Source organism: Cheilinus undulatus, linkage group 4 (genome assembly GCF_018320785.1).
Source record: "Cheilinus undulatus linkage group 4, ASM1832078v1, whole genome shotgun sequence".
Taxonomy (NCBI): domain Eukaryota; kingdom Metazoa; phylum Chordata; class Actinopteri; order Labriformes; family Labridae; genus Cheilinus; species Cheilinus undulatus.
In genome coordinates, this window is record NC_054868.1 from 31,711,000 (window position 1) to 31,736,961 (window position 25,962).

The window sequence follows — 25,962 nt, forward strand, 5'->3', positions numbered from 1 at the left end:
CTAGCCACACACCACAGCTGCAGCAGATTTATTTACTGAGTGCCTGACGCTCTCCTAGCAAACGTTGAGTCAGTAATGAAAGGCAGACAAACAACAAAAGGGCAATGACAAAACAAGAGAAAGTGGAAAAAGTGACAGTAAAGAGAAAATCAACAAAGATGCTAGTAAACTTTCATCCTGGCTGCTGATTTAAGACTTGAACATTTGAAAAAAAGTGTGTGGGGTGCTACAGAGACAATCTTGCAACTCATAAATGATGTTTATTAAAGAATAGTGTTTTAAACAGGTTCTGATGTGGAAACTTTTGTCTGTTTGAAATATTAAATAGATTAATTTGATTGTTAAACATGCAAAAAGGCATCACCCTTGAGATGAGTACAATGCTGTGGGGAGGATACAACAATGCCTTAAAAAGAGCCTTTCAGCTGCGAACAAAAAATTACAAATGAATCAGTGATATGAATAACTCAAGACTCTCCTTTATCAACTGATTTTTTGCATACAAACACACATAAGCCATTGCACAATGAGCACCTTAAGGCATCCTCTGTATTAGCAGTGTTAGGGGCCACCAGTGAGTTCATTAAAAAGCTACCGCTGGCTACAGCAGCCTCAGAGAGAGTGTGTGTCCTTCACTCTGAGAAAGAGCATCTAGACTCTTAAATAACTTCACAATGCTCTTTTTACCTAAGCTAAACACATTTGATGATTTCCAAGGTTATGAAGTAAGAAAGGTTTGGTTAATATCCCAATCGCTATACTCCTGAGCTCACAGAGTCTGAGGTTCACTCATTTTAAAGGTGGGAGTGCTTAGTGCTGTTCCAATGTGAAATCGTTAAGTTCTAAATAGCAAACTACACACTTTCAGCAAGACTGCATGATTGCAGATTTTCTGGTGCAAATTAGCAAGAGTTCAATGTAAACTTGATAACACTAAAGACACGATCATCCAGCTGAATGAAAACAAATGCAAGATTTATTGGAGCAGTATTCAATAATGATAAAAGTCTATAAATAAAACCAAAGCTAGCATAGACATGACAGGTAGACAAGTTAAAGTGAAGCTTTAAAGTTTGCTTCTGGTTATTTATAGCACATTTGAAGAGTTTGGGTTTCCAGTCATCTGTTCACAATATATTCATATACATGGTGTTTTGAGGGAGTCCCAATAAACTAGGGGTAGACCAATTATTGGTCTGGCTCATAAATGATGCTGATATTTGGCATTAAGCTGACTATGGCTATTGCCATTTTATTCTCTAGATAATCAGCCACATAATTAATCTAAAGGTATGCTAATTTGGCTTCACTTCAAGGTGTGTCTTCCCCTCTGATGTTGTTTTAACTCCCCACAGTCTCACCTAATGTCCTGCTCACAACACTTTGTAACTGACTTGATGGCACACAACTACCAGTCAATCAACACTGAGGCTTTGGGGTCACTAACACAGGGAGTGTACAGCATCACTTCCCGTTTCCTGCTAATGTGTTGCTCTGTGCCGTTTCTCATGTTGACAAAGCCAGCACTCAATTGTTTATTTTCCTTAATTATTTAACATGCATTTAACATGTTTTAGTTTTGCCACATTAAGTACATTGTGTTTGTCATAACGAATGCACGGTTCCAAATATCAGTTATCAGTCACATGCACTACTAATAATCGGTATTGTTTTCATCCACGTAAAACCATTATCAGTTGACCCTTATAGTAAACCTTTTAAAAATGCTTAACATTTTAGGGTAGGCTCAGAATATTTGCCAATATCAAAGAAATTATTAAACATGTTGAAGCAGGTTAAAATTAAAAGATGATTAACCAAGCTTTTCAAGCAAAATGCCACTACATGCAGCCAAAATACAGCCAACATGCAAAATTAAAAAAGTTTTAGATTACAACAATTTGCACAAGCCACCACAAAAAGATTTTTCGTTTCACTGTAATGACACAAACCTTGGTGGCGAATGCCCGCAGTGGATGTGGCAGAATTGGGGGTAGTGGTGCTGGTAGTTGTAGAAGAAGAGTAAGATGATGAGGGTGAAGAAGAGGAGGAGGAAGAGGAGGAGGAAGAGAGGGTGAGAGTGCACAGGGCTCCTGCAGGCAGTGGCTGGCCTCTCTTCAGTAGCTGCTTGTGCTCCTGCTGGCGGAAACGTGGGGGCACCTCTCTGGGCGGGTAACGAGCACTGGCAGAGGACAACTGGCACTGCTGCTGAGGGGGAGTCTGAGTCGGGTGCTGGCTACTGGAGGAGGCACGCTTGCCATTGCCAGAAGAAGAAGAGGAGGAGGAAGAGGAGGAGGAGAGGGGCAGCGTAGGGCTGGCAGGGTGAAGGTGGTGGGGTGGGCCGAGACTGGGCTTAGTGGGAGCAGGCTCTGGCACTGGATGGACACACAGGCACACCCAGACAGAAAGACACGCAGGGAGCAAGGTATTAATATCTCAGTAAGCTCTATTAGCCTTCATACAACAGAACGTACACTGAGATGTGCATGTCTGTCAGTCTCTTAACAGCAAGGCTTCTGTATCTATAGCCAATCTAATCAATTTCCTCTGTACTTAGTGTTTAATATGATAATAATCCTACAATAACTGCAGATTCGGTAAAGCGCTTAAAAGGGCTTGAAATAGTGTGAGATGGACAGTCTAGTTGAGGAAAGAAAATCAAAACAGGATGAATGAGAAGGAGCTGCAAAGTTGTTCCATGATCATGCACCCTCCAGAAATCTAATTTTGCAAACTACGCTATATAAACAGTCATCAGCAGGTATTAATAATTCAAGCTGCTAGTCTGCACAGTGTGTTACTGTGTACTATCCCTTTAAGTTAACTGCCTCATGCAACCTTTTGTTGAACATATGTTACAGGCCCAGACGTACTCTCTGAAAAGGTCATATTTTTTCTGCTGACTGAACACAGACACACACAAACACATGGAGACAACTCCTTTCCTCTTCATTACACACACACATACACACACACGTACAAACACAAACACTCACACACACAGACACCTTTCCCTGCTGTTTCAGCCTCAGCCTGACCCTTTCCCTATGGTTGCACTGACCAGCCAGCCATCTAATTGAGTGTTAGCCTGAAAGGTGTTATTATTAGCAGGACCTGGTCAGCCAATGACCTAACAGATTGGCTTTGCTAGTTTCCTCTCCAAGGTGCTGCAAGACTATAAAACCATGACCTAAAACACTAAATAATCCTTATTTAGAAGGCAGAAAAGTTCTGGTGTGAGACTGTGGCTGTACGCCCTTATGGCTGTGGAGCTAAACTATGCAACATACTCTACCTGCTGCCAAAAATAGCTGCTTCCATACTGGCTGCCAATAGCTAATGGCTTAAGAGTGGCCATAAATAATAGCCTCTTGTTCCATGGGAAAATGCATATAACAGACCGATGTTTGTCTTTAGTCCCTAGATAGACATACCCATTCTACACAACAGCTGAGGCTGCCTTCACTCAGGGGAGAAAAGATAGGAAGAGAAAGTCACAGGTTGTGTATGACTAAGAAAGTGTTATGAGCACCTCGAATAGAGGGAAACAGATGACACAGAAGTAATTTGTTGATTAAAACTTCACTGGGACTAGCTGGAGAGTCTGAACTTTTCCTGCACTGCAGTGATGGCAATTAATCATGCAGCAACACCCCCCCCCCCCCCCCCAACACACAGACCAAGGCTGCCACACTGGAGGTTAAAGTAAATTCAGAGCACAGAGGTATTCACTGTGCCTGCCAAGTGCTGGTCTGAAAGCAGGGCTAAAAACAGAGGCCCTCTCAGTGAGCACAACACTAATCCAGATGGCTGCCTACCTGCTGACACACAGAAACAGCAGTCACATGGAAGAAAACTGCCTTGGCATCAATGAAAACACAAAATACAATTACATGAGAGGACTATATGTGTGCAAGTTGTTAAAGGCTAAATATAATGGTTGACTTTATTATATCGAAACAATAAATAAAAGTGAGAAGATACTTTCACAGATGTTTTCACCCTGTTTGACCAATTCAATTTTAGAAATATGCAGAGAGGAGTGAGAGAAAAAGGGCCTGACCCCTCCAGCAGTATCTGGCTGGTTGTTGTCTTTGAACTGCAGCTGGTGACGCACATTTCTGATTAAATTCAGCTCAGCCCGCCTGACGATGCCCCGACCAATCAGATGGCAGGATGGAGAAAACATGCTGCCCTGCCCCCTTCCCTCTCTGTCCTCCCCATCAGAGGGCTGCTCCAAAACCCCACTGCTCCCTCTGCTCTACTCACATCCCTCTCTCTCAGTCTGTCTCTTAAGCTTGTACTCACCATGTTATTCTCCTTCTTTGTCCATCTTGAGTTTTTGACTCATTTCTACTCCGTCTTCTTTCTCTCTTCTTTGATGCCACTTACCAAGAAATCTCAGACAAACTCTTAAATAAACCTCTCTGTTTGCTCCTCTTTTTCTTTCACATTATTTTCTACTTATCTTTCTTGTGAGAGCACCTTTTTTGGCACCTCTCTATTGTACCTTACTCCCAGTGTTAGGTCTCACTATAGGCAGTTAACACAGAACCTAAAAGGAGTCATTTAACTTTAAAAGAAATCAGAAACTAAAGGTCATTACTCAGAATCATGTAGTTTGATGAAGATATGCAAACAGCAAGCAAATTGTGGATAGTTGGGTGCAAACCTTATCAGAATAAAAACACATTCTAGTAGTTGAAAGACCTACTAAAAAGATCTTGACTTGAACAAAAGCAAAACATATAAAGGTTGACTGTATTAATTAATCACTTTGTTGTAATAAAATAAATAAGAACAAAATATTTACCAGGAGCTTTACAAATGAAAGAGCTTTTAGTTTCCTCCTATTTCAAACTCCTTTGCTTTAGTGATTCTGACAGACAACACAGTAGCACAGAAGTTTGCTTCTTCCACAAAGTCATTCCTATTTCATGTGTTATCAGTACAGTTTGCCAATTCTTCCCAATTCACACACACAGAAAGTCAGAACTTCCTGAGTTTCTGGGACATCTTAGTTCCCAGAAAAATGAGATCAAAAGACACATATGGATGTTACTCAGTCAGCTCACTGTTTATTTCTCCTGCCAGTCTGGCAAAGGATGGAACAGATGAGCCCAGAAGATCGACACACAAGTCCCTCAGCTTCAGTGTGCCTCATACACACCCATCTTCGTACAGCCTGTGTTTGTGTTGCTGTAGTAACTAGGGGTGTATCCAAGATGCAACTGCCTTATGCTGCAGAAAAACGCATGCTGTATTTCTTACATAAAAGCAATGACATATCTTTATTATCTCATCCTGATAAATTTAAAACCACATTCTTTTATACCTGCTCAATTACATCATTCTGTACTTGCAGAAGAGCTTCAGTAATTTGTCACTTTATCAAAGTGCTTTCACTTCATCCTCCAGTTAAAAAATGTGTAATAATCTACAGCGTAATCTGTATCTAACAAGTTTAACAGTGAGGATTTATGTCCTGAGAGGAAAGGAGTGTGTATACACAGACAAACCCACACAAATGAAACGGCAAAAATGCCAAAAGGTGTAAAGACTAGTACATTTGAGAACTCCACTCTGATGTGAGCAGATGTGTCTTTTACTTAGACACATCTTTTATTTGGGGGAAGAGAGAGCTTTTCTTAATCTGTGGTGAATGAGTAAGAGACTTTGGAGAGGTGGAGGGCTAAGCTTTATAGAGAAGACTCAAAGGGGAAGAAAGTGGGGAAATCCCAAAGATGAGAGCATGTCTGTAAAAGATTAAATGAGGATAGTTAAAAGCATGCTGGTTACACTCACTGCCAGCGAGAGGCAATGCACTCCACAGTAAATTAATGATGATGCAGGCTTATTGCATCTAATCTTAACTGGAGGGCAGCTGCTTTGCAGAAAACACATTTTAGCAGATTATTAAGCAGGTGATGTGTTTGTCTATGATGTCTAATTGGTAGTTTCTGAAATGAATCATACTCAATAAAATCTACTCACTCTTAGTGTTGTTAGAACAAAATGAGATTTTAACAAGGATTTCTTAATGATCATACAGTTACTATTTGACTTGTTTATCATCCCTCTCTGATAAACAACTACATTAGGAACAATGCAGTGGTACTAAAACATGATGCAAATAATCAAAAAGATGTAAAATAAAAGAGCTATTAATGCAATGATTTTAATATCTATACTGAGCAGTGGCATTAAAGGAAATATTACAGAAAAAGCAGCACTAGTGAGAGTTACATTATGTGGCGGTGACCTTACTGCCTGTAATTGAGGCTGAAAAGGATAGCCAATTAAATGAATGTTTGTATCAAGTGCACTGTAAATTCCATTAAACCCTTGAGCTGAGGCACGCTTTGCACCCTTGCACCAAACTTTTAATTACAGCCCTTCTTCACACTAAATGGTTAATTACACACAATGAGAGAGAGAGTGAGAGAGCTAGCAAATGCTTAGAATAGAGCAAGTGAGCATACATGAATGGGGAAGAAGAAATCCACAACTGAATCAGATATACAGCAGGAAATCCACGAAAAAGGCAAAGTCTGTTAATGTAGAGAAATAGTGATTGGTTCCCTGAGCCTTGTACCAGGCAGCGCAGGTTCCCACATCTCTTCTGTCTATTGTCTGCAGAGCCACTTTATTATGCAGTCATGTTTATAGATGGGGGAGGGACGGACTCAACACCCAGGCCTCTGCTATACACAATGGTGCATTTCTTAATCCAATGAGAGCTATGAGGTGGGCAAGGTAAGGAAAATAGAGCATTTTTAAAAGTGGGTGTACATGTGTTTTGTACATGCTGCTTTTCAAATGGGTTTATGTAGGTCAACTTCTGTATGCTTCAATGTTTTCTTTTAGCATATAAAAACACACTAAATGAAAGAAGCATGCAGCTACCTAGGGGCAAAGTGTAGTTTAGTACAAGGACTTTTCAGCACTTCCCAAGAGGTAGAGAAAAAACATTTAAACAGAGAGACAGAACTGGATAGATGGAGTGTTCATGATGGAAATAATAAGAGTTAAGGCAGAGTTCATGACCTTTTCTATATCACGACTTTCCTTCCACAAATTTTACTGCAGAAGCAGATTTCGCTCCTTGCTCATTTCAAGATCACCTTAAATTGCTTCTCCTTTCGTTGGAGTAGTTAATCATTACACTGTTCAAGGCTTTTGATCTACACTCAACAAAACTGACATCACTATTTCATTCTCTTTTACCTGGGAAAAAAAAATCACAAAAAATCTGTGTGCCATAGAGCAAGAAGTAGTGCACTGTAAAGGAAGTGATGGCACTAATCTGCTCTTTATACAGGGAATTAAAAATTTATTTGGACAACTGTTCTAAATATTTGAAATTATTGCTCAGAAAATGATACTTTGGTGTTTTAACACCATCCATCAGGTCAAGTGGGTGGGTCTCTGAAAGGTCCCCTCTGAAAGGTCCCATCTGTCACTATAAGTAGTAAAAAACTAAAAAAAATCCTCACTCACAAAAAAGCAAAATTTCTCACCCCTCACCCTTCCTATAAAAGGCTGTTGCTATAGCTACTGACGGTTGCCTAAAGCACCTCCTTTTGCCTCCTGTGACCTCTTCCCAAACCACGCCTCCTACACCCTCTTTCTTTAATTAGTACCCCCGCCTATGTCAATGCCAGGCTTCTTTTTCTAAAGTCTGATTTCTCTCTCAAAGTGGAACCTTCTTTGAATGTCTTGGCCCTAATGACAGCTGATTCACTGTCTAGGTGAAAGGCTTTAACAAGTTTACTACAACTACAACTGCAGAAAATGCCTGAGAATCTTTGGATATGCAGCAAGATTTGAGTTTTTCGATTTTTTTTCCTTTATAAGCCTGAATTAATTGAGAAAATGTGCCCTACCCTAGTCAGTGGTCCAGAGTCCTGGAGTAAAGGGGAAACACTAAGAAACTAACCTGACACGTCACATGGATTTGTTTCACACATCCATCTGGAAAACCTTCAATACTAACGATTGGGAAAGGGCAGAGGATTTGAAAAAAACTTGGAGTGTGATTGGATAAATGTTCTGTCACATCTTTACGGGCCAATCAGAGCAACAAACGTGTGACATAGACACAACCAAGGTGCGCAGCTACCAAGGAATAATGCGAACCATGGCGACTGTAGACATGTCAGTAGACAACTTTTGTCGTTTTTGAAAAGAAAACAACTCACTGCTGTTCTTTGTTCTTCTCTAAATGAAGAAATGTTGTCAAGTTCTGATAAAACTGGCGCTTTAGAAGCATCCAGGCTAAGCTCTTCTGTTATAATTGCACCGGTCTCTTGTTCCCGCTTGCTTACATCTTGACTCCGCCTCGCCTGAAAGTACTGCCCCTCGTCACTGATTGGTCCTGTCACTTTCTAACTGAGCCCAAACGGTTTAGACGGGAGCTTTGCAAGATGGATGCCAGTGAGAACAAGGAAGCGGGCGTATCCTTCTGTTTTGCAAGGTTACTGGCGCGCTATATGTTGAGACCCCCCCCAGTGAATGAGAGGGTCCCTTCCCTGCAACTGACAGTGGCCGGGGGTAAGACTCTTACTGTTGTTTGTGCCTATGCACCAAACAGCAGTTCGGAGTATGCAGCCTTCTATGAGTCTCTTGAGTGGCATCCTGGAGGGGGTCCCGCCTGGGGATTCCATAGTTCTACTAGGGGATTTCAATGCTTACGTGGGCAACACTGGGGGTGGTTGGGAGGAACAGCCTGCCCAATCTGAACCAGAGTGGTGTTTTTTTTGTTGGACTTCTGTGCTAGTTATGGACTGTCCTCAAAAAACGCCATGTTAGTGCATAGGGTTGCTCGTAAGTGTACTTGGTACCAGAGCACCTTAGGCCAAAGATCTATGCTTGACTTTGTTGTCGTTTATTCAGAGCTGCGGCCGCATGTCTTGGACACTCGGGTGAAGAGAGGAGTGGAGCTGCCAACTGATCACCACCTGGTGGTGAGTTGGATCAGATGGCTGAGGAAGCTGCCAGACAGACCTGGTAAACCTAAACGAGTAGTGCGGGTGAACTGGTGAACTCTGGGTAATGACCAAAAGAATGAGATCGCGGATACAAGCAGCCGAAATGAGTTTCCTCCTGAAAGTGGCTGGGCTCAGCCTTAGAGATAGGGTAAGGTGTTCAAACATCCGGAGGGAGCTAGGAGTAGAGCCGCTGCTCCTTCACATTGGAAGGAGCCAGTTGAGGTGGTTCAGGCTTTTGATCAGGATGCCTCCTGGCCACCTCCATGTGGAGGTAGTCTGGGCATGTCCAGGTGGGAGAAGACCCCGGGGAAGACCCAGAATGGACTGGAGGGATTATGTATCCTGAGGGCCGTCTGGGTGGACTTGCATAGCCTGTTACCCTCGTGACCCAGCTCCAGATAAGCAGATGAAGATGGATGGATGGATTTTCAGCCCTACTTGAAAACATGTCATTGTCCTAATCTATGTCCCTCTGAGTGGCCAAATAAGTGCAAACTCTGCAGCCATTCTTTCCATCTCCTCCACTGTCTCCTCTTTTTTCTTCTTTGAAATAACTGCAGTATAATAAACTGCTGCTCAACAATTATCACTGCCAACTACAACATACCACACTTGTTTTCCGTTACCATGGTTTTCTGTACACAAGCAAGCAGGAAATGTGGTGGCAGGAGCAGGAACAGGGATAAAAAGTGCACTACGAAGTAGTATTTAGGCCCAGTTTACAAAGCAACACCAAAAAGCAAGTATAGCTATTGACAGCGTAGGCCACCACTGTGTAGATTTAATGCAGAAATATAAACCAGGCTTTGTACACACCCACACATATGTACACCTTGTCCTCAAAGCACAGGCTAAGCTGTCATTCATATCAGTTTAGCTACACCCTATTAATCTGCCTGATATCTGACATGAAGCAGCTCACTATTGCAGGGGGGAGGAGATGATGGGGGAGGGGTAACAGCCTCTCTTGTCAGCAGCTTGTGAGTGATCATGCAACAAGAATACACAGAGAGGAAAGCATTGTTTGAGTTTGTGCGCCCCTTGTTTCCTCTCTTCTTCTGTCCCCCATCTCTCTCTGCATCCCTCACTCTGCTCTAACACTTGATATGCATGCGGGGAGAGCACATGGGAGGGGGGGTAGGAGGAAAACAATTATGCTTGGCAGTCATAAATCCACAGGACGTAATTCACAAGCCATTCACTATTAATTCATTGAGTGTTTATAAATGTGGTTAACAGAAGAGAAAAGCAGCCTGAATGCTAAAGTAAATTAGCCCCTAATTAGATTGCGATTCATGAAATTCCCTTTCAAAAGTGTTGATGCAATTAATAGCATGTGAAATTGCAAATTAATCCAATACAGAATTATACGACGCACTCATGTTTATGTGCGGCGCTTGCCACTTTGAAAAATATAATGCTGTTATCACCGCAGTGACTCCTTGTAAATATGTTTCCCCTCTGATGTGGACTGCAGGGCTGAGCACATCGAGGGTGAAATGAAATGGACCTTAGAAAAGGTGTGGGTACATCTGGGATGAGGCAGTGACAGGCATACATTTGTTCTCTAACCTTTCAGCAGTGAAAAGTGTGGAAGCAGCACAAATGGAGATTGCTGATTTTTTGATTATCTTGGTGCCAGGATGTGATGGGCACATTGTGGTATTACAGCTGGCTTCTGTGCCTGTGTGTAAATACCTGTTTCATGAATTGAATTTGTGTTAGTTTCTGCTTGGGTTGTGTTTTCTCATCACTTGTGTGTGGATGTCCATGCTAAGCGTGGCTCGTATATTTTTGTCTTTTCCATGATGTAAGCATTTGCTTCACTCACAGAGAAATGATTGAATATTTCCAAGTTTCTTTGAGAGAAATATACACATAAATGGAAACAGTTTTTGTAGGCATTATTAAGAGTGTGTTTCATGGGATGTAAATGACTAGTACGCATACAAGTCAGTATGTATGTGTACCAAGCCTACTAAACGACTGTGATTGCAACGGTGGCAGGGATTGTGATGAACTTGTGTGCTGGAATTGAATAATCAGCATCCCTCTGAGGTAATGGAGACCAGGAGACTGGGAGGGAGGGATGAGGCAGGGAGGGATGGGCGCTGCATCAGACGTCCAGCCTGTATATTTGTGGGGGGGCACGGGGCCACTGCTTCCTGGAACCATGCGTTCAGTGAAGCTCCATGCGTAATGGGGGGCAGAGAAGTTAATTCTACTGCACCGAAGCTTTATCTCATTTTCATACATATGAACGCACCAGGCCGAGATCGATTACTGCAAACAAATTGAAATGCCTGGGACCAAGGAGGCCTGCAGAGAGGAAAGAGGATGGGGGAGGCGGTGTGCATGTGTATGTGTCTATGAATTTCTGATAGTGTGTAAGGAAGGCTGAATTCACTGATATGGATGGAAAGACACAAATCACTGCTGCATACTGATTTTCTCCCCTCATGCTTATACACAGACCTCTATTATTTAGTGTCACATATTAAAACACAACTCATTCCAGCGGGTGCTACCTTTCTTTTAAACCATATTGCAGACAGGAGGTTATGAGCAAACTGGCGGAGGTCTGGATGGCTCACTGAACGATTAGTCTTCAAACAGACCGCTTCCCCTGACTTTCTTTCCACATGACGACCCGCTACTTACAATATCAGATTCTCATTCTATGTGCCTTTCTATCTCTCATTAAACATACCATAAAATAAATGTCCACGTCATTAGTCCTCTTCTATATTAGCATTGTCATTGACTCCAGATGATCATTTTTGGCACTTTTCTTAAGGGCCCACTGCTTCATTACTTTCTTTCTTCCTTTTTCTTCCTTCATTTAGCTGTAATCTTTCCCATCAGCACCCTATGATATATCCTCTTTCTTTCATTCTTCCCTTGCTTCTCCCTTATTCTTTTTGGTTGGGCCCTTGTCCATGGGCCTCTTCTCTCATCAAGAGGACCCAATTATCCCTATCTTAATCTTAGTATACCCTTGATTGCTCCATTAACAGCTAGTATAGCCAATGCAGGGAATTCACAGATAAACTCATGGTACCATATGAAAAAAATACCCACAATTATGATAATATCACAATACAGTGATTCTGGGTTAACTTAACATAATCCCAAAGCTATAAATCAAAATATCTACCTCACAGAATTTTATCATCCTGTTTTCACTTTTTCTTCTCCTTTTACCCTGCTGTCACCCAGTACCAAAAATTAGCTTCTGGTCATGCTACCCCCCATTGATGCTATATGTGCCACTGTTAGGAGTCATGATTTATTGGCACAGAGAGTCAAACTGGCAAAGAAATCTATTGAGAGTCTGTATTTTTAAATCAGAATATCAATATTTGGCATAAGCAGTGCATAACTGTATCAAAAAATTAGAATGATGACATATAGCTATATCAATACTTTGTATCACCACTAGGCAACACAAAGACATTTTGCTCCATGCTGACACAGATTTACTCTTCTATTTTGGCTATACACTCTGAGTATGCTTCAAACCAAGCAAATGCAAATAGATCTTATAGAAATAAGCTTTTTAACCTAGTTATCATTATCTAAAATTATCAAATGGTTTGCAATTCAACAATCATAGCATAAAGATCCCAGCTGGTTACAAGTGAATATTTATGAAAGGCCATAAGCTGGCCACTGACACGAGGACACATGCAGGAACAGTTTTGCAAGCAAAAGCCCTAACTCAGAGTCTTTGACATTTTTTGTTGCCCACATAATCCTTCAGGCCTTGTTGACATCCACCATCTGACAAGCACAAACATTTCTATGCTCCTGGTCCTGTCCATCAGATAAATTCATGTAAACAAACACTGACCAGACATTTCTCAGTCAACAGTCTAGCAGAAAGAGAGCATCATTAAGTCTTACATCCTAAGTAACAGTAACATAAAGAGGAACAAGGTATTTAACCCAAACTGCCATGTAGAGCTGTTCAGCATCCAACAAATAAGACTGTGGCTGTTAAATACAACCTCTACACATGATTGTCTTTTTGTGACAAGAACTCTCTGTAAGAGTTACAGACATCATACCAATACTTTGAAATAAGCCTTAAGAGGTCTGAATTTTGTTTTCCAGAACAAGTGTGCCCATCTAAAACCCACAAACGGATGCTTATTGAAAATCATCTAGCTAGTGCAGAGGCTCTGAAACTTGGTTAGCAGGCTGAGCTCACAGTGAGTGCTGAACACTAGGAGGGTAATTAAACAAACAGGTCAGAGTTCAGTGCAAGCTGTGCTGACCTTTTTAAAGCCTAACAGTTACTCACAGATGGCCAAGCTGCTGCTCAAACTGGGGGAGGGTACAGACACAGCCACTGACGGTTTAGGAGAAACTACCTATAGCATACAACATATACCATAATACATACAGATTTCAGGCATTCTGCATTGATTTCATCATCCCAAGCCATGTCAGATCTAAGCTAGGTGAAAACACAACAAAGATGGATGCTCTGCATGATAATTAGCCCTGGCAAGCTTTCACATCTTGCATAATTAAAGCACAAATTTTAAAAATAATGGCAAAAGCAGTCACTAAGAAAAAAGAAGCACCACTCTGGCTTCTGAAACACTTAAAATCAAACTACAGGTATTTTATAACAGCTACACACTGAGAAAGCCCAATTTATCATCTAAAAAGAACACCAAGGGCACATGAGGACACTCTTCTTTCAGTTGTAGTCTCTCTGCATTAGAGCCTATCTTCAAACCCTTCTTTTATTCTACTCCTCCTCTCCCTGCCTCTTTTACTCCATCCCCCCATCCCCCCACCCATCGCACACTCACTGAGCTGTCTGGGTGCCCTCACGCTTCACTGCCTGGTGCTGCAGGCGTAATAGGCGTTGCTCTGCATCACTCTGTATTAGACTCCACTGTATTTGCTCTTCCCTATGTGTGTGTGTGTCTGTAAAGCAGAGTCAAAAGGCAAAATTGTGCATGCATGTGCAAACAGTGTGTGTCCATCTGTGCGCATAAATGCTTAATGCTATATGTGTACAGTGCGTGTATAACGTGTGTGTGTGCTTTTATGGGTCAGATTGTGTTAATAAGAGTTTAGGACTATGAATGCAATTTAAGAAAATAAGGCAGATGAGGAGGTGTAGTTTACTTGACATTGACACTCACCTTTGGGTTTCTGATCAGCAGCCTGCAGGGAAGGAGAGAGAGAGGATTTAATAAGAGGTGACATTTAACAATCATTCTAACTGTAGATAAATTAAGAGTGCTATGAGCAAACCTTGATCTTTATTTAATAGGAATAGGATAGTGTTACTGAGTGAGATGAATCATCTACACAAACCACTCATCATGTTTTCCACTCAACAAAATACGCCAGTTACTGTTGGTTTTCTAGAAGCTGGTTGAATGTGAATTAGCTGAAAGATTGTTTCCAATGAGTACTAAAAAATCTCAAAAGACCTAACTTCTCAATCCTAACACTTACTAGGCAGACTAATAGCTTGCTAGTAAAGGGAAATTCAATTACTACTACTTGAATGCTTTAAAAGTGTTTGTTTTTATGACCATGTACATGATTTCTATTAGAAAATCACCTTTATGTATAATTTTACCTTGTTCTGAGCAACTTCTGTCTTGGTCTTTTCTTCTTGTTTTTTCTTTTTCTTTTCTTCCATCAAATGGTTCTCTTTCTTCTGTTGCTAGCTTCTCTCAGCTGCCAAACAGAGAAAGAGAAACAGTTATGAGATAAAGAGGAAATATCAGGCATATATGTGCTGCATCCTTAACATACACACATAAAATTTGCTTTTAACTCTTTGCAAATGTTAGGCATATAGTAACATTCACAGTTTGCCGCAAGAAACAGTTCAGGGTTTCAGCCAAGGAAAAACATAAAACTACTTTTTCAAACAGAGACTTTGCATTTACAATTATCTCTTCATACAAAATGACATCAGCTACTCATCTTAGAAAATGCGGAATAGTAGATATAAGATGCAGGCAGAGATCTCAAAAGGAAAATGGGATAAGAAAAACAAAAAAGGCACATATTTGTGTGGGAAAAGTTGATGAAGACAAAGCAGGAGAGAAAAAAATCAGACTGAAGACCAGTGTTAGACCAAGCAGCCAGCAGGAAACAGAAAGAAAACAAATGTTGAGGCATTAGAAGGACTAAAAGGAAGACTACGTAAAAACCAAAAGACATGCAGGACAGGACACAAGACCTTTCTACAAAGATCTGTGTCCAGTAGGCGGGAATCAAACTAGTGAGATAGTTATCCCCGAGCCAAGGGAAAAGTAAGTGCTTCATTTTAGCCTGTATTTCCTTTGGCTCAGTTTTAGTGACAGCTCCTGGAAACTATTAGAAGTATGGGCAGGACCATAGGGGCTAAAATGTGTGTTTAGTCTTCACTTAGTGCAATGGATACTAATCTATAATGTAGCTCTATGTCATATCAAATCAAGGATACAACTCTCTTTAAAACGCACATATATGATCAATCGTCTTCATGTCAGTCTGGAATAATGGCCTCTTCTATTTGCTGGCTATCTTCCAAAGAGGGAAACTATACACGAGTACGAGTACGCACATACACACTCACGAGCCTGCCTTGTACAATAAGCCATTGTGCTTTGTACTGGTGAGAAGGGAAGGCATGACTTGCTTTCAAAGCCTGCCCTGATTCTTAAGTGAGAAGTTGAATGTCGTGCTAACTATAGCAAAAAGTTTGACAAAATTGATTCCTTTTCATCACACTGCAAAGGGCACTTTTAGAAAAAAAGGTTTCTCAACAAATTATCTAGATTTCATGTGCTGTTCTCTTGTTCTTTGCATGTGTGATTCTCCTGTCATGTCAGATTGGCCTTGGGAGCTCTCTCTAATGTGGTTATTAGTTGGTTAGTACATGAATGATCTCTAAAGGTTATTATCAAAGTGCTGTCAACCAATAAGTTATGAAAAATAATTCAAGCTAAAATATTAAACATTAGCTTTTTAAAGGAAATGTAAATGAGAATGTTTGGATTTGCAAAGAGCAAACTGAAGGCAATGCCTTTGCCTCTGAGAGATATAATGGACATCTTTGACTCGTTTGTGGCATTAAATATAAAAAATGTGTATAAAATGTATCAATAGATTGCTCAATAATAGAGATCATTAGCTTGGACCCTAACTCAGATTAATGTGTACTGTCCATGACAAGAACACAAAAGATAAAATAGAAATGTGCCTACACAGGGTCTGATATGAATCAAAATCTTAATGTATGAATGAATCATAATGCTCATAACCCAAGATTAATGAAAGGACTGCCTCCCACTATGCTTCCCACTGGCAGGGGAGGGAACTGTCAATCAGAGCGACAGAAGAGGCCTCACTGAGACTGCCTGATTGTTTGTTAATATTGCTATGGCAGTTAAGGAGAGACAGAGAAAGGGGAGAGGTCAGGCAGACATGCAGATGGGCACAGTGAGATGAAGGAAGCTGGCAGACTAAAGGCAGCAGTTTAAAATGAAGTAAGGGAGATACCTTGACATTACTTTACTATCCTCCATCTGAGTTTGCTTCTCTCCTTTTTCCTTGCATTCACACACCCACACAAACACACAATCCATTTTCGTGCAGTCCTCTGTGTGCCATTGTGCTACCTTAGCAGTTAAGAGAAGGAAGCCCTAATGTAATAAACAGGCGCTCAAATTATTTAGGAGCATGTGTTGAAATAATAATATACAGTATGTGTAGCACGTGCAGTAGTTTATTTTAGTAATTCCAGTATTTGAGCTAATGCAGTCATCATAAGCCATCTAGCATGATGATATCACATGGCTACCTAAGACAAAAATCCCCAATCTAAAGTTATTAGCTACTACTTTTTTTTTCTATTGCCACTACATCTATGGGCTACATATTTCCGTTTTTTTGCGTTGAAATAAGCTGAATAAAAGTTAATTAGCTGACTTAACGCAACAATCATATCACCAGTTGGAAAAAAATACAACTATAATTTTAGGTCCACAGCGTAGGTGTATTAGTTAGCAGTGTTGGGGGCTTTGGTAGAACAAAATGTGCTGTGAAATATGAGAGAAGACAATAGTGTTTTGAGCTGACATAGTCAGAGCCAAAGTTATCCTCCCTCCTGACCTCCATTGCCCTGACATATATTCTTACCTGCCTCTCCCTGTCTCCTTTCCTTACACTGAGTGCTGCTGACACTGGCATATCCTCACCACTGACCCTGGGGTGTCAGTGTGCTGAACTATCAAGTTTACCCTTTGCTGGTAGTATGACGCTACAATTAGGCAAATCACATCTTGTAGTGAGGTACACTGACCCAAAGCCAGTGTCACCCAGTCTTCTCTTACACTAATGGGGCTAAGATCACCAGTAACTACACTAGTAATTGTTTACCTCATGCCTTTGAAAAAATATGATGCAGCAAAATCACACAAGAGGGTGTGATGTTATACCAGATATTAGAACTAATGGGATTTGGTGGTAAGCATGTGGCTGCATCCTGGTTAAGGCGGACCAATACATTTCATGGGCAGTCATGGGCTCTTCTCTAAGGGTGCCTTCACACCTAACCTGTTTGGTTCGATTGTAAAGAACTGGAGTTCTTTTGCAGAGTTGGTTTAGTTCTTTTGCACTGGTGTGAAAACTGACCACTGAACTCTGGTGGGGACCAAACAACTGTTCTGAGACCAATTGAAAAGGCGGTGAGAATACAAACCGACCTTGATCTGGCCTAACTCGGGAAGTATTGAACTTTCTTGGAATAAACCAGCTACTGTAGCTTGTGAAATATGTGTCGCTAACCACAAGCAAACCTGAAGAGCTTCAGAAACAAAAGCACAGTTTCTTTTTCTTCTTCCTCACATTAGGTAGCTGTTTGTATGAGAAAATTAATAAGGCAATGAAACTTTAGTATTTCTAACTCATACACTTTACCTGGATTTATATACATATATTTATATATTTATTTTTTCCCAGAAATAACGCAAACGATAAATCAATAAATGAACCCACTGTCTACTCGCTCTGCCATTTTGACCCACACATAAATAGACGCGCACCTATGCTGTACATGTGCTAAAGTGCTCAACCTGTCATAACGTTAACATTTTCAAAAGAGTGATCAGTTGACAAGTGCACACTCTCCACTTGCTGTGCACCTCACTGTGACATACACTGTGCTGTGGAGGTCACTGATTCTGTCCCTCTTTAAATTAACTGTTTTCTTGATTTCTCTTGTTAAATGCTGTCTTCTGCTCTTGTTTACTAAGTGCCAACAATGTAATTTGGTAACTTTATCATGCAGATTAAGATCATTTTTATACAACATAATAAACATGAAGTTTCCTCCTGGTGCATTTTATATATTCAAGATTTTGGCAATCAGATTTATTCATTTCAAAAATATTTATCTCAGTTCTAAGAGTCAAAGTTGCATGCCAGTATTGGTGTATTCATAAACCGCAAGAAACTGGCCAATAAGAGTGCATTTTCCTTGCTCATCACATATTTAGGTCCCCTTGTAAATGCCCCTTGAACACAGACCAACCATGATTCCAAATGCAACAGTGTTACAAACTGGTACTTGATTTGGACCAGATCAGTTAAACTAAAGAGGCCTCCACATGGATTATCTGCAATTTTTATGTTTTTTTTTGTTTGTTTGTTTCATCCACACAGAGCAGTTCCTACAGTAAACTAATCAGTATACACCACCCTCGTGTTTCTGTGTATATAACCAACATCTTTTCTGGAACATCACATCTTGGCCCCCTTAACCTGCATGTGCTAAACCTGTCAACAACAACAACATTGGCAGATTACAGGATTGTTTTAATGCTGCTACTGAGCTTATTATGGCTCTTCCAGCAAAATCTCTTCCCCCTATACAACCACTGTGAGTGACAAATGGTCATGGAGAGCAGCATACGCCACATGTTCTTAGATCCACCATGGAGTGCAACCAGGAGAAGGTTTTGAGTAAGAGAAAAGTTTTGGGTGCACTTGCTCCAAGATCTTCTCTGTTTCTTGTGTATTTCTGTGGTAGCGTTACAGCGCCACTGGCATACCACAGCTAGGGATGCAGGATATTGGATTTTTGCAGATATCCAATATTTTCAGATTAATTTTAGCCAATACGAGTATCAATAACGATAATTAAATATGCTTTTCAGACACAGAATTTCAGTCCTTTTGGACACACTTTAAGGTTTGAGGATGACCAAGGAAACAAACTTTAGTCCTTAAAAACACTTTAAAATTTAAAGAAAAAAACCCTCAACTGATATAGGTCTGTTGGTTCAGCCTAAAACTCCATTAATTTATTAGTATATACGCTGAAATACACAGGCAAAATATCGAATGTAAATATCAACAGAAATTTTGATATCTGCAGATAATTGCCTTTTTGAGCTAATATCTGCCGATACCAGACCAATAATATTGTGCATCACTAACTACAGCATTTCAAGTCAATTCCAACAGTTTTGTGCTTACGCAGACATTTCTTGAAATTATGCCATGCTTGCGGAAGAGGTTTTTACGACCAGAGAGAAACAGATTGTTTTTGTCTCTATGTGAACAAGACCTAAAGTTGTGAAAACGCGGTTAAATCAGCATTAACACAATGCAAGAACTAACCGCTGTGTTATATAAACTATCAAATACACAATTCAAAGGCACAATGACTTTTTTCACAGTCTTGCCTGAGGTGAGATATAGAGGTATAATAATTACAAACTTCCAAGTGACTTTGTAGGGAAAAGCACAGCAAGCAGGTAAATACGTCTACAAAAATATGAAATAAAATGGTTACCAGTTAATTTTAAATTGTTTTATCTCTGTATTTTACCATCTTCATGAGAAATCTCTTAACATACAAATGTAAGCTTAGCTAAAAGCTGCCTTCCGTCTGCTGGTCAAAGTTAGCTTAATTGTGCAAGCTAACACCATGTTAACTCATATCATTTTGTAATGTAATGTTTGTAATGTTGAAGGTGAAGTTAAGCAAAGCACAAAGTAATGTGTGTACTGGCTTCACTGAAAAAAGCTTTGATACTCTTGGTAGTCCACCTTTATGCAGATATCTATAGGATCTGATGCTTGATTTGGCTCACAGACAGACCAACATACATTCAAAACTAGAAAACAATGAAACATATAAAGGTCCAGATTTTTCCTCTACTCTGATAGATCCAGGGTAGACACTGGATGTGCCTTTCTTACAAATACATAAAACTTGTGGCCCCTGAGAAATTGTAGACAGAGGTAATTTCCTCTGTTCCTCTGTGCCACATAAAACCGTTCCTCATCCTTGGAATTCAGGGCTACGCTATAGAGCAGAAGGCACAACGACAGGAACACGCTGTACAGGAATGAAGCTAAAAAATCCCAACACGTACAAAAAACACACAAAGACACACAGGGAAGCTTGATGTACACAGGCAGGAGGCATTCTGTCTGATGCTGTCTTTTTCTGCCAGGGATGCAGAGGAGAGGCAGGCAGGAGGAGGAGAAGGAGCGATGAGGATGTGGGGGGATGAGAGGAAGGGAGGGAAAAAAAAACAGGCGGAGGATGAAAGCAGACGCGGAGCAACACCAATTAAGAATGACAGCCGCCGGAGTAGCAGACAGGGCACGGAGTGAAAGAAGAGAGACTGTGCTGGAAAAGGGAAAGAGACTGAAAGAATCCTCACTGGAGAAATGGAGGAGTAGAAAAATACTGAGTGGAGCACTATTGAAGCTGGCGGACAAGGAGAGACAGGGAGACAAGGAGGGGGAGGGAAAGGGGAACTGAAATATCCATGCACTTTGATCTCAAGTTCAAGAGATTCAGGGAGAAAAACAAGAGGTGTGAGGGACAAAATATGCAAAGGTGAAAGAGAGTAAGACAGAAAAAGAGGAATAAAAATGGGCTTGCTTGTGTAAAGACTGGGAAAGTCTGAGGAAACTTGAAAGGAGAAAGAGAAGCAAAGGAAACATGCTGTGGATGGGTTTCAGACAACAATAATCAGGAAGGGGGGGAGAGGAGAGATGTATGGAAGTATGCATCAGCCACTTTAAAAGAATAAAGTTAGGTAATTATAACAAAAAATCTTATGTTGAAAGTATGAGATATTTAGTCATGAGACATCTGCTAAACAATTTAATGAATGTGACTGATATTTAACACGCTATGGCCGAAAATGGAGCTATGATACTTATGTAAACACATTTTTCAACCATCTCTATGTTCCAGACTCAATTAAATGTTTTAGTTGTTGGTTTGTTGTGACCGTTTTTATCTTATTGTATGCTACAGTGTCTTGTTTCTGTTTGTGTATTTGTTTGAATGTGTATGTAATTGCCTTGTTTCTGTGAATGGAGCCCAGAGAGAATAGTTGTTACTGCGGCAACAACTAATGGGGATCTAATGTAAATAAAAACATCAGATGGAAAGTCTGAGTCTGAGTGGAATTTATGAGATATAAAGTAAAAATCAAAAGCTAAAAGTCCAAATTATGAAATTAAGATTCGTAACTATGAGATACAAAGTCAAAATTCAGAGCTGAAAGTCAAATTCTCAAATAAAAAACACCATTATGAGATACAAAGTCAAAATTATGAGATAAAGAGTCCAAATTCTAAGACAAAGGACACAATTGTGTGATTTAAAAAAAAAAGCCAGGATTGTGAAATAAAACTCAATATTGCAAGATAAAAAGTCAGACTTATAAGATAAAAAAAAATTCAAATTCCGAGCTAAGAAATCAAATTTATGAAACTGTAGGTCATAATTATTAGATAAACAGAAATTCTGGCTTTCCATCTCAATTTACTTATTCAATAGTTATGACATACTTTCTCATTAATCTGACTTTCAATCTCATATTTGACTTTTTATCTCATTATTTTCTTACTTTTATTCTCATACACTCAGCTTTTTATTTCATATTCACTTATCTACACCAGATAATTTTGACTTTTTGAGTTAGAATTTATACTTTTCTCTTAATTTTGTGTTTTTTTATTTCATGGTTATGACTTATATTTCATACTAAGGATTTCTATTTCATAGTAACAATTTAAATTTTAATTCTCATTTTTTTAATCAAATAACTTAAATATCATCATTTTTATTTTGTAAGTGGCGTGGATGGGCTTCCATAGGGAGGAAAAGAATGGATGGGGAAAGAGACTTTCCTCTCTCAGCACAAAAAAAAGTAATATGGTCATGTTGTGGTAGCAGAATGTGGTAAATCAATTCTCCACCAACACCAACATTGAGCTAACCACCCATTCCTGTGGCAGCAGAGAAGCCACAAGGCTCTCCCGAGTCTTATTACATGAAACATTATCACGGACAGCCCTTACCTGGGGATGTAATTCCTCAATCCTGCTGCTGTTGCTACAGACCCTCAACCATTTTCCACAAACATGTGTGGGTGTGCATTTGTGTTCACTTGACCTGAATGGCTTGGGGGAACAAGCCTGTAAATGCCACAGTTGATAAGGAGTAATAACAATTTTGTTGTTGGTTGGTTTTTCCATCCCTCAGTCACACTCACAGACTCGCCGGCCACTTGTTTTGTGAGCATTCTGAGCATACCAGCCTTTCCTTCAGCAGGTGTGGAAAGTGCCTTGTGAAAACACAGTACACTTTTATTGCTACTAGACGAGACTTGCTCAATGAGCTGTGGCAGAAATATTCTTGGTTGTTCGAGTTTGTAGACAAGGGACTGACTTAGGGTGAATGAGGTGGGTGGAGAGTGACAATGAGGAGGGATGCAAGACTTAGAAAGAAAGTCAAAGAATCAGATAGTGAGAGTCAAACCTGCGCTATAAATAACAGCTTTGAGGTTTGCCTCGAGAAAATTAGCTCACAGTGTCTTGGCGGCTTCCTCTGCCAAGTCGATATGAAACTTTAACACGATGGCAGCTCATTAAAAAGGAAAACAGCACAATGCACAAGACCAAGCAGGCCTGCTCCCTGCCAGCAACACAGCTAAAGCTTACTGAATTCGAGAAGAAGCTGTCAAGCTGAGTGTGCTGGTGTATGTGTTTGTATTTGCTTGGGACTGCTTTGTGGTAATGATGATATGTGGTTGTGCATTTCCCGCATATTTTGCAAATTAGTTTTAATTGGTGTACCCACCTGGTGGCTGACAGACTATGGGGTGAATCTCTGTCTAAAGGTTTAGGTAGTTTTGCGCTGAACTAATCTTAACGCTATGGCTGACCCTTTATCACTAATATTCTATAATGTGTCATGGAAATAATAGCTCGAATTCTGTATTTCTATGACATTTTCCCACTGGTGCTACTATTCTTAAACACCACACAATATGTCTTTACAATGTTGAAATCAGAACAGGCAGACCAAATCAAAGGATAGACACTTACACAGTATGCTTAGATGCATGTTAAGACAAATTGGCTAATCTGTTGAACTATACTGTCTTTAAGCCTCAAGGTTACTTTAAGAGAGTGTTCTCCCTATATGTTCAATGCCATATGCACGCACACGGACACTCACACATTGGCACATGGCCGGTCCCTCGCTCTAAACAGTATAAGAAAAAAACTGAAAGCCTGAAACAAAGATGCTGAGTTTTGTTATGAGGAAATCACTTGTGCTGAGCTGAGGAGATGACGGAGATAGATGCAGAGACAGAGAATGAGAGGGCAAGGTGTTGAAGTACCAACTGTGCATGCATAAGAATAAAGTAATGGCTGAGAGATACACAGCTTCCTGTCTAGAGAAGATATTTGCTGGCTTTGTTTTACTGAAATGGAGAATGAGCATTTATCTTCCTGTGATCTACACTTTTAATAAATTCACTCATATCCTGCAGATATGCTTTCTAGCTCATGACAATTCAACACTTCTTATCATTGAGAATAGTACAAATTAATACAGTCTTTTGGTGTAATAACATTAGTAAAGAAGCTGGGGAATAATACAATGTGCTGGGCTCATAGCTTATAAGCTCCTGTTCTTCAGTATCCTCAGATAGCCAGAGCCTTAATCATTATAAATCAGGCTGTGCTGCTCTGTTATTCAAACTTATTATGTGCAAAAGAAATATTTCATAATTCAACTGCGTCACAATTCACACATACAAAGAATATTTTTTGATAATATTTAGCATTTTGTTAACTCAAATCAACTTCTTAAAAATGTGCTCTTACAATTTAAGTACACCATGTCAACACCTAAACTTCATTGACTGTACTCATGTTGACACAATGGAGATAAAAGAGTCCAGACTGCAAACAAATGATCTGAGCTTACTAGCCTAAGCCATGGCTCCAGCACTAGGGCAGGCGGCACATGCTACAGCTATTTACATAGCCTTAACTGAGAGCTTTGGAAGCGCTGCAGGGCCTAAGTCTTTTACATAATGAGTAATGCTGTCTAATGTTGTCTCGGAGCAGGAAAGAAAGGGAACACTGTAGGTTGGGCTTCCTGCACATTCTCTGTCAGCTACCATGTGATGCCTCTCTCCTGCTCTGCCTCTCACGTCTCTCCAATTAGCCGTCATGAAGCAGAGGGGGAAGGGAAGGAGGCCCCCACCAAACCTCGGCACATTGAACATTCCCCTGGACCCCTGCCAAGACTCACAGGCAGCAGCTCGCTGGTTTCAGCTTCAGCACCCCCTCCTTCCATCCCAGCCTGGCTTACCCCTGGTGGGCCCCCTAAGCCCCAGCCACATCCACTGGCACATAAGTTGCACAAAAAGAAGGGGGGGTTACACATAACCTCAACCCACCCCAGCTCCCCTCTCCTCAGTTTACATCTTAAACAAAAAGTCCAGTGTACGACATAATAATGGACTGGAGTTAAATCCATTTTTGACTTTGGATTTAAGACTGACAATCACAAGTTGAATCCCTGCTCTGTGATTACAACTTAAAAAGGTAAAGTCTTACTGCATCATTAGGCTAATTTTAGATTTAATTTACGACATTGCAGTAATAAGACTTTCATTAAGGATGCAACGATTCGTCGGTGTTGTCAACAATAATCAATGATGACTTCCATTGCTGAAAAAATGCATTGTTGATTTGTTTGTTGCGTCTGCACACCTTTTTTTTCCATGCAGCGTGTTGCTATTGCGTTTGCTATTTTGCTATTTGTGTTTCACTACTTAACACTTAAACAGTGGAGCGAATGCTAAAATACAAAAATCAGGCTTTACATGTGTAAAAGAAAATCATTCAACTTTACTTCAACACTATGCTAAAAGCCAAGAAAGAAGAAAGAAGAACTCTAACTTACTGTCTTTACTTTTTGCTTGTGCATGTTTGTAAGTACGTCAAGGCTCAGCTGTTAGTAAAAAATAAATAAATAAATCTAATTGAGCTGTCAAGGGGTCTCACAGCACACCACTCAACTAGTTGACCAATAATTCCAGTGCTCTGTGAGTAGTCCACTACAGGAATAGTTGTTAGTTGCATCCCTGTCATTACATCTTAAAATATTCATATTTATTCTGCAATGGCGCGAAATTCGGTGACACTGCATTTCCCTGCTTGGGGACAGCCTAGAAGAAGCATCCATATACATGCAAAGACAGACATGCACACATAGCACCGTGTCCCCCCTCTGGCTCCGCTGATCCCATTCTCGCCTCTCTACCACCTCTGTAACGACCTCTGTAGCTGGCACAGAGGGGAAGATCACTTTGTCCTCCCATTATGCCTCTGTGACATTCATAGTGAAGGCGAAACAACATAAGGGCATGAATATTAAACCTTGCAAGGCGCTTTGAATAAGCCTGGTATCTCAAACCAAAGCAGACCAGTGTCAGACCCTGTCTGAGACTGTTCCAACCTAAGTTGCATGAAAATGTTAATAATATGACAAATACTAACTTCCTGGTTCCCAACCAGTAACACTGCCAACACTTGTATCTACATAAATCTCCTAGTTGGTTCTCACACACTCTTCTTGTTGAGTACTATAATGACACCAAACACA

General features: G+C 40.4%; 1 protein-coding gene across 7 annotated transcripts in view; it reads right to left on the reverse strand.

Annotated features, from left to right (window-relative positions):
- tnrc6c2 (trinucleotide repeat containing adaptor 6C2) overlaps positions 1 to 25,962 on the reverse strand; it is a 202,204-nt gene that overhangs the window by 31,703 nt on the left and 144,539 nt on the right. For 4 of the 7 annotated variants that reach the window (XM_041784524.1, XM_041784523.1, XM_041784526.1 and 1 more), the window contains 3 exons: positions 14,602 to 14,702; positions 14,156 to 14,177; positions 1,953 to 2,375 (listed from right to left, as the gene is read on the reverse strand). In XM_041784524.1, the coding sequence (XP_041640458.1) occupies positions 1,953 to 2,375; positions 14,156 to 14,177; positions 14,602 to 14,664 (508 nt within the window). In that variant the 5' untranslated portion in view covers positions 14,665 to 14,702. Of the gene's footprint in view, positions 1 to 1,952; positions 2,376 to 14,155; positions 14,178 to 14,601; positions 14,703 to 22,352; positions 22,371 to 25,962 lie in introns of those variants that run through there. The other 3 variants (XM_041784530.1, XM_041784527.1, XM_041784525.1) reach the window with 2 other exon arrangements.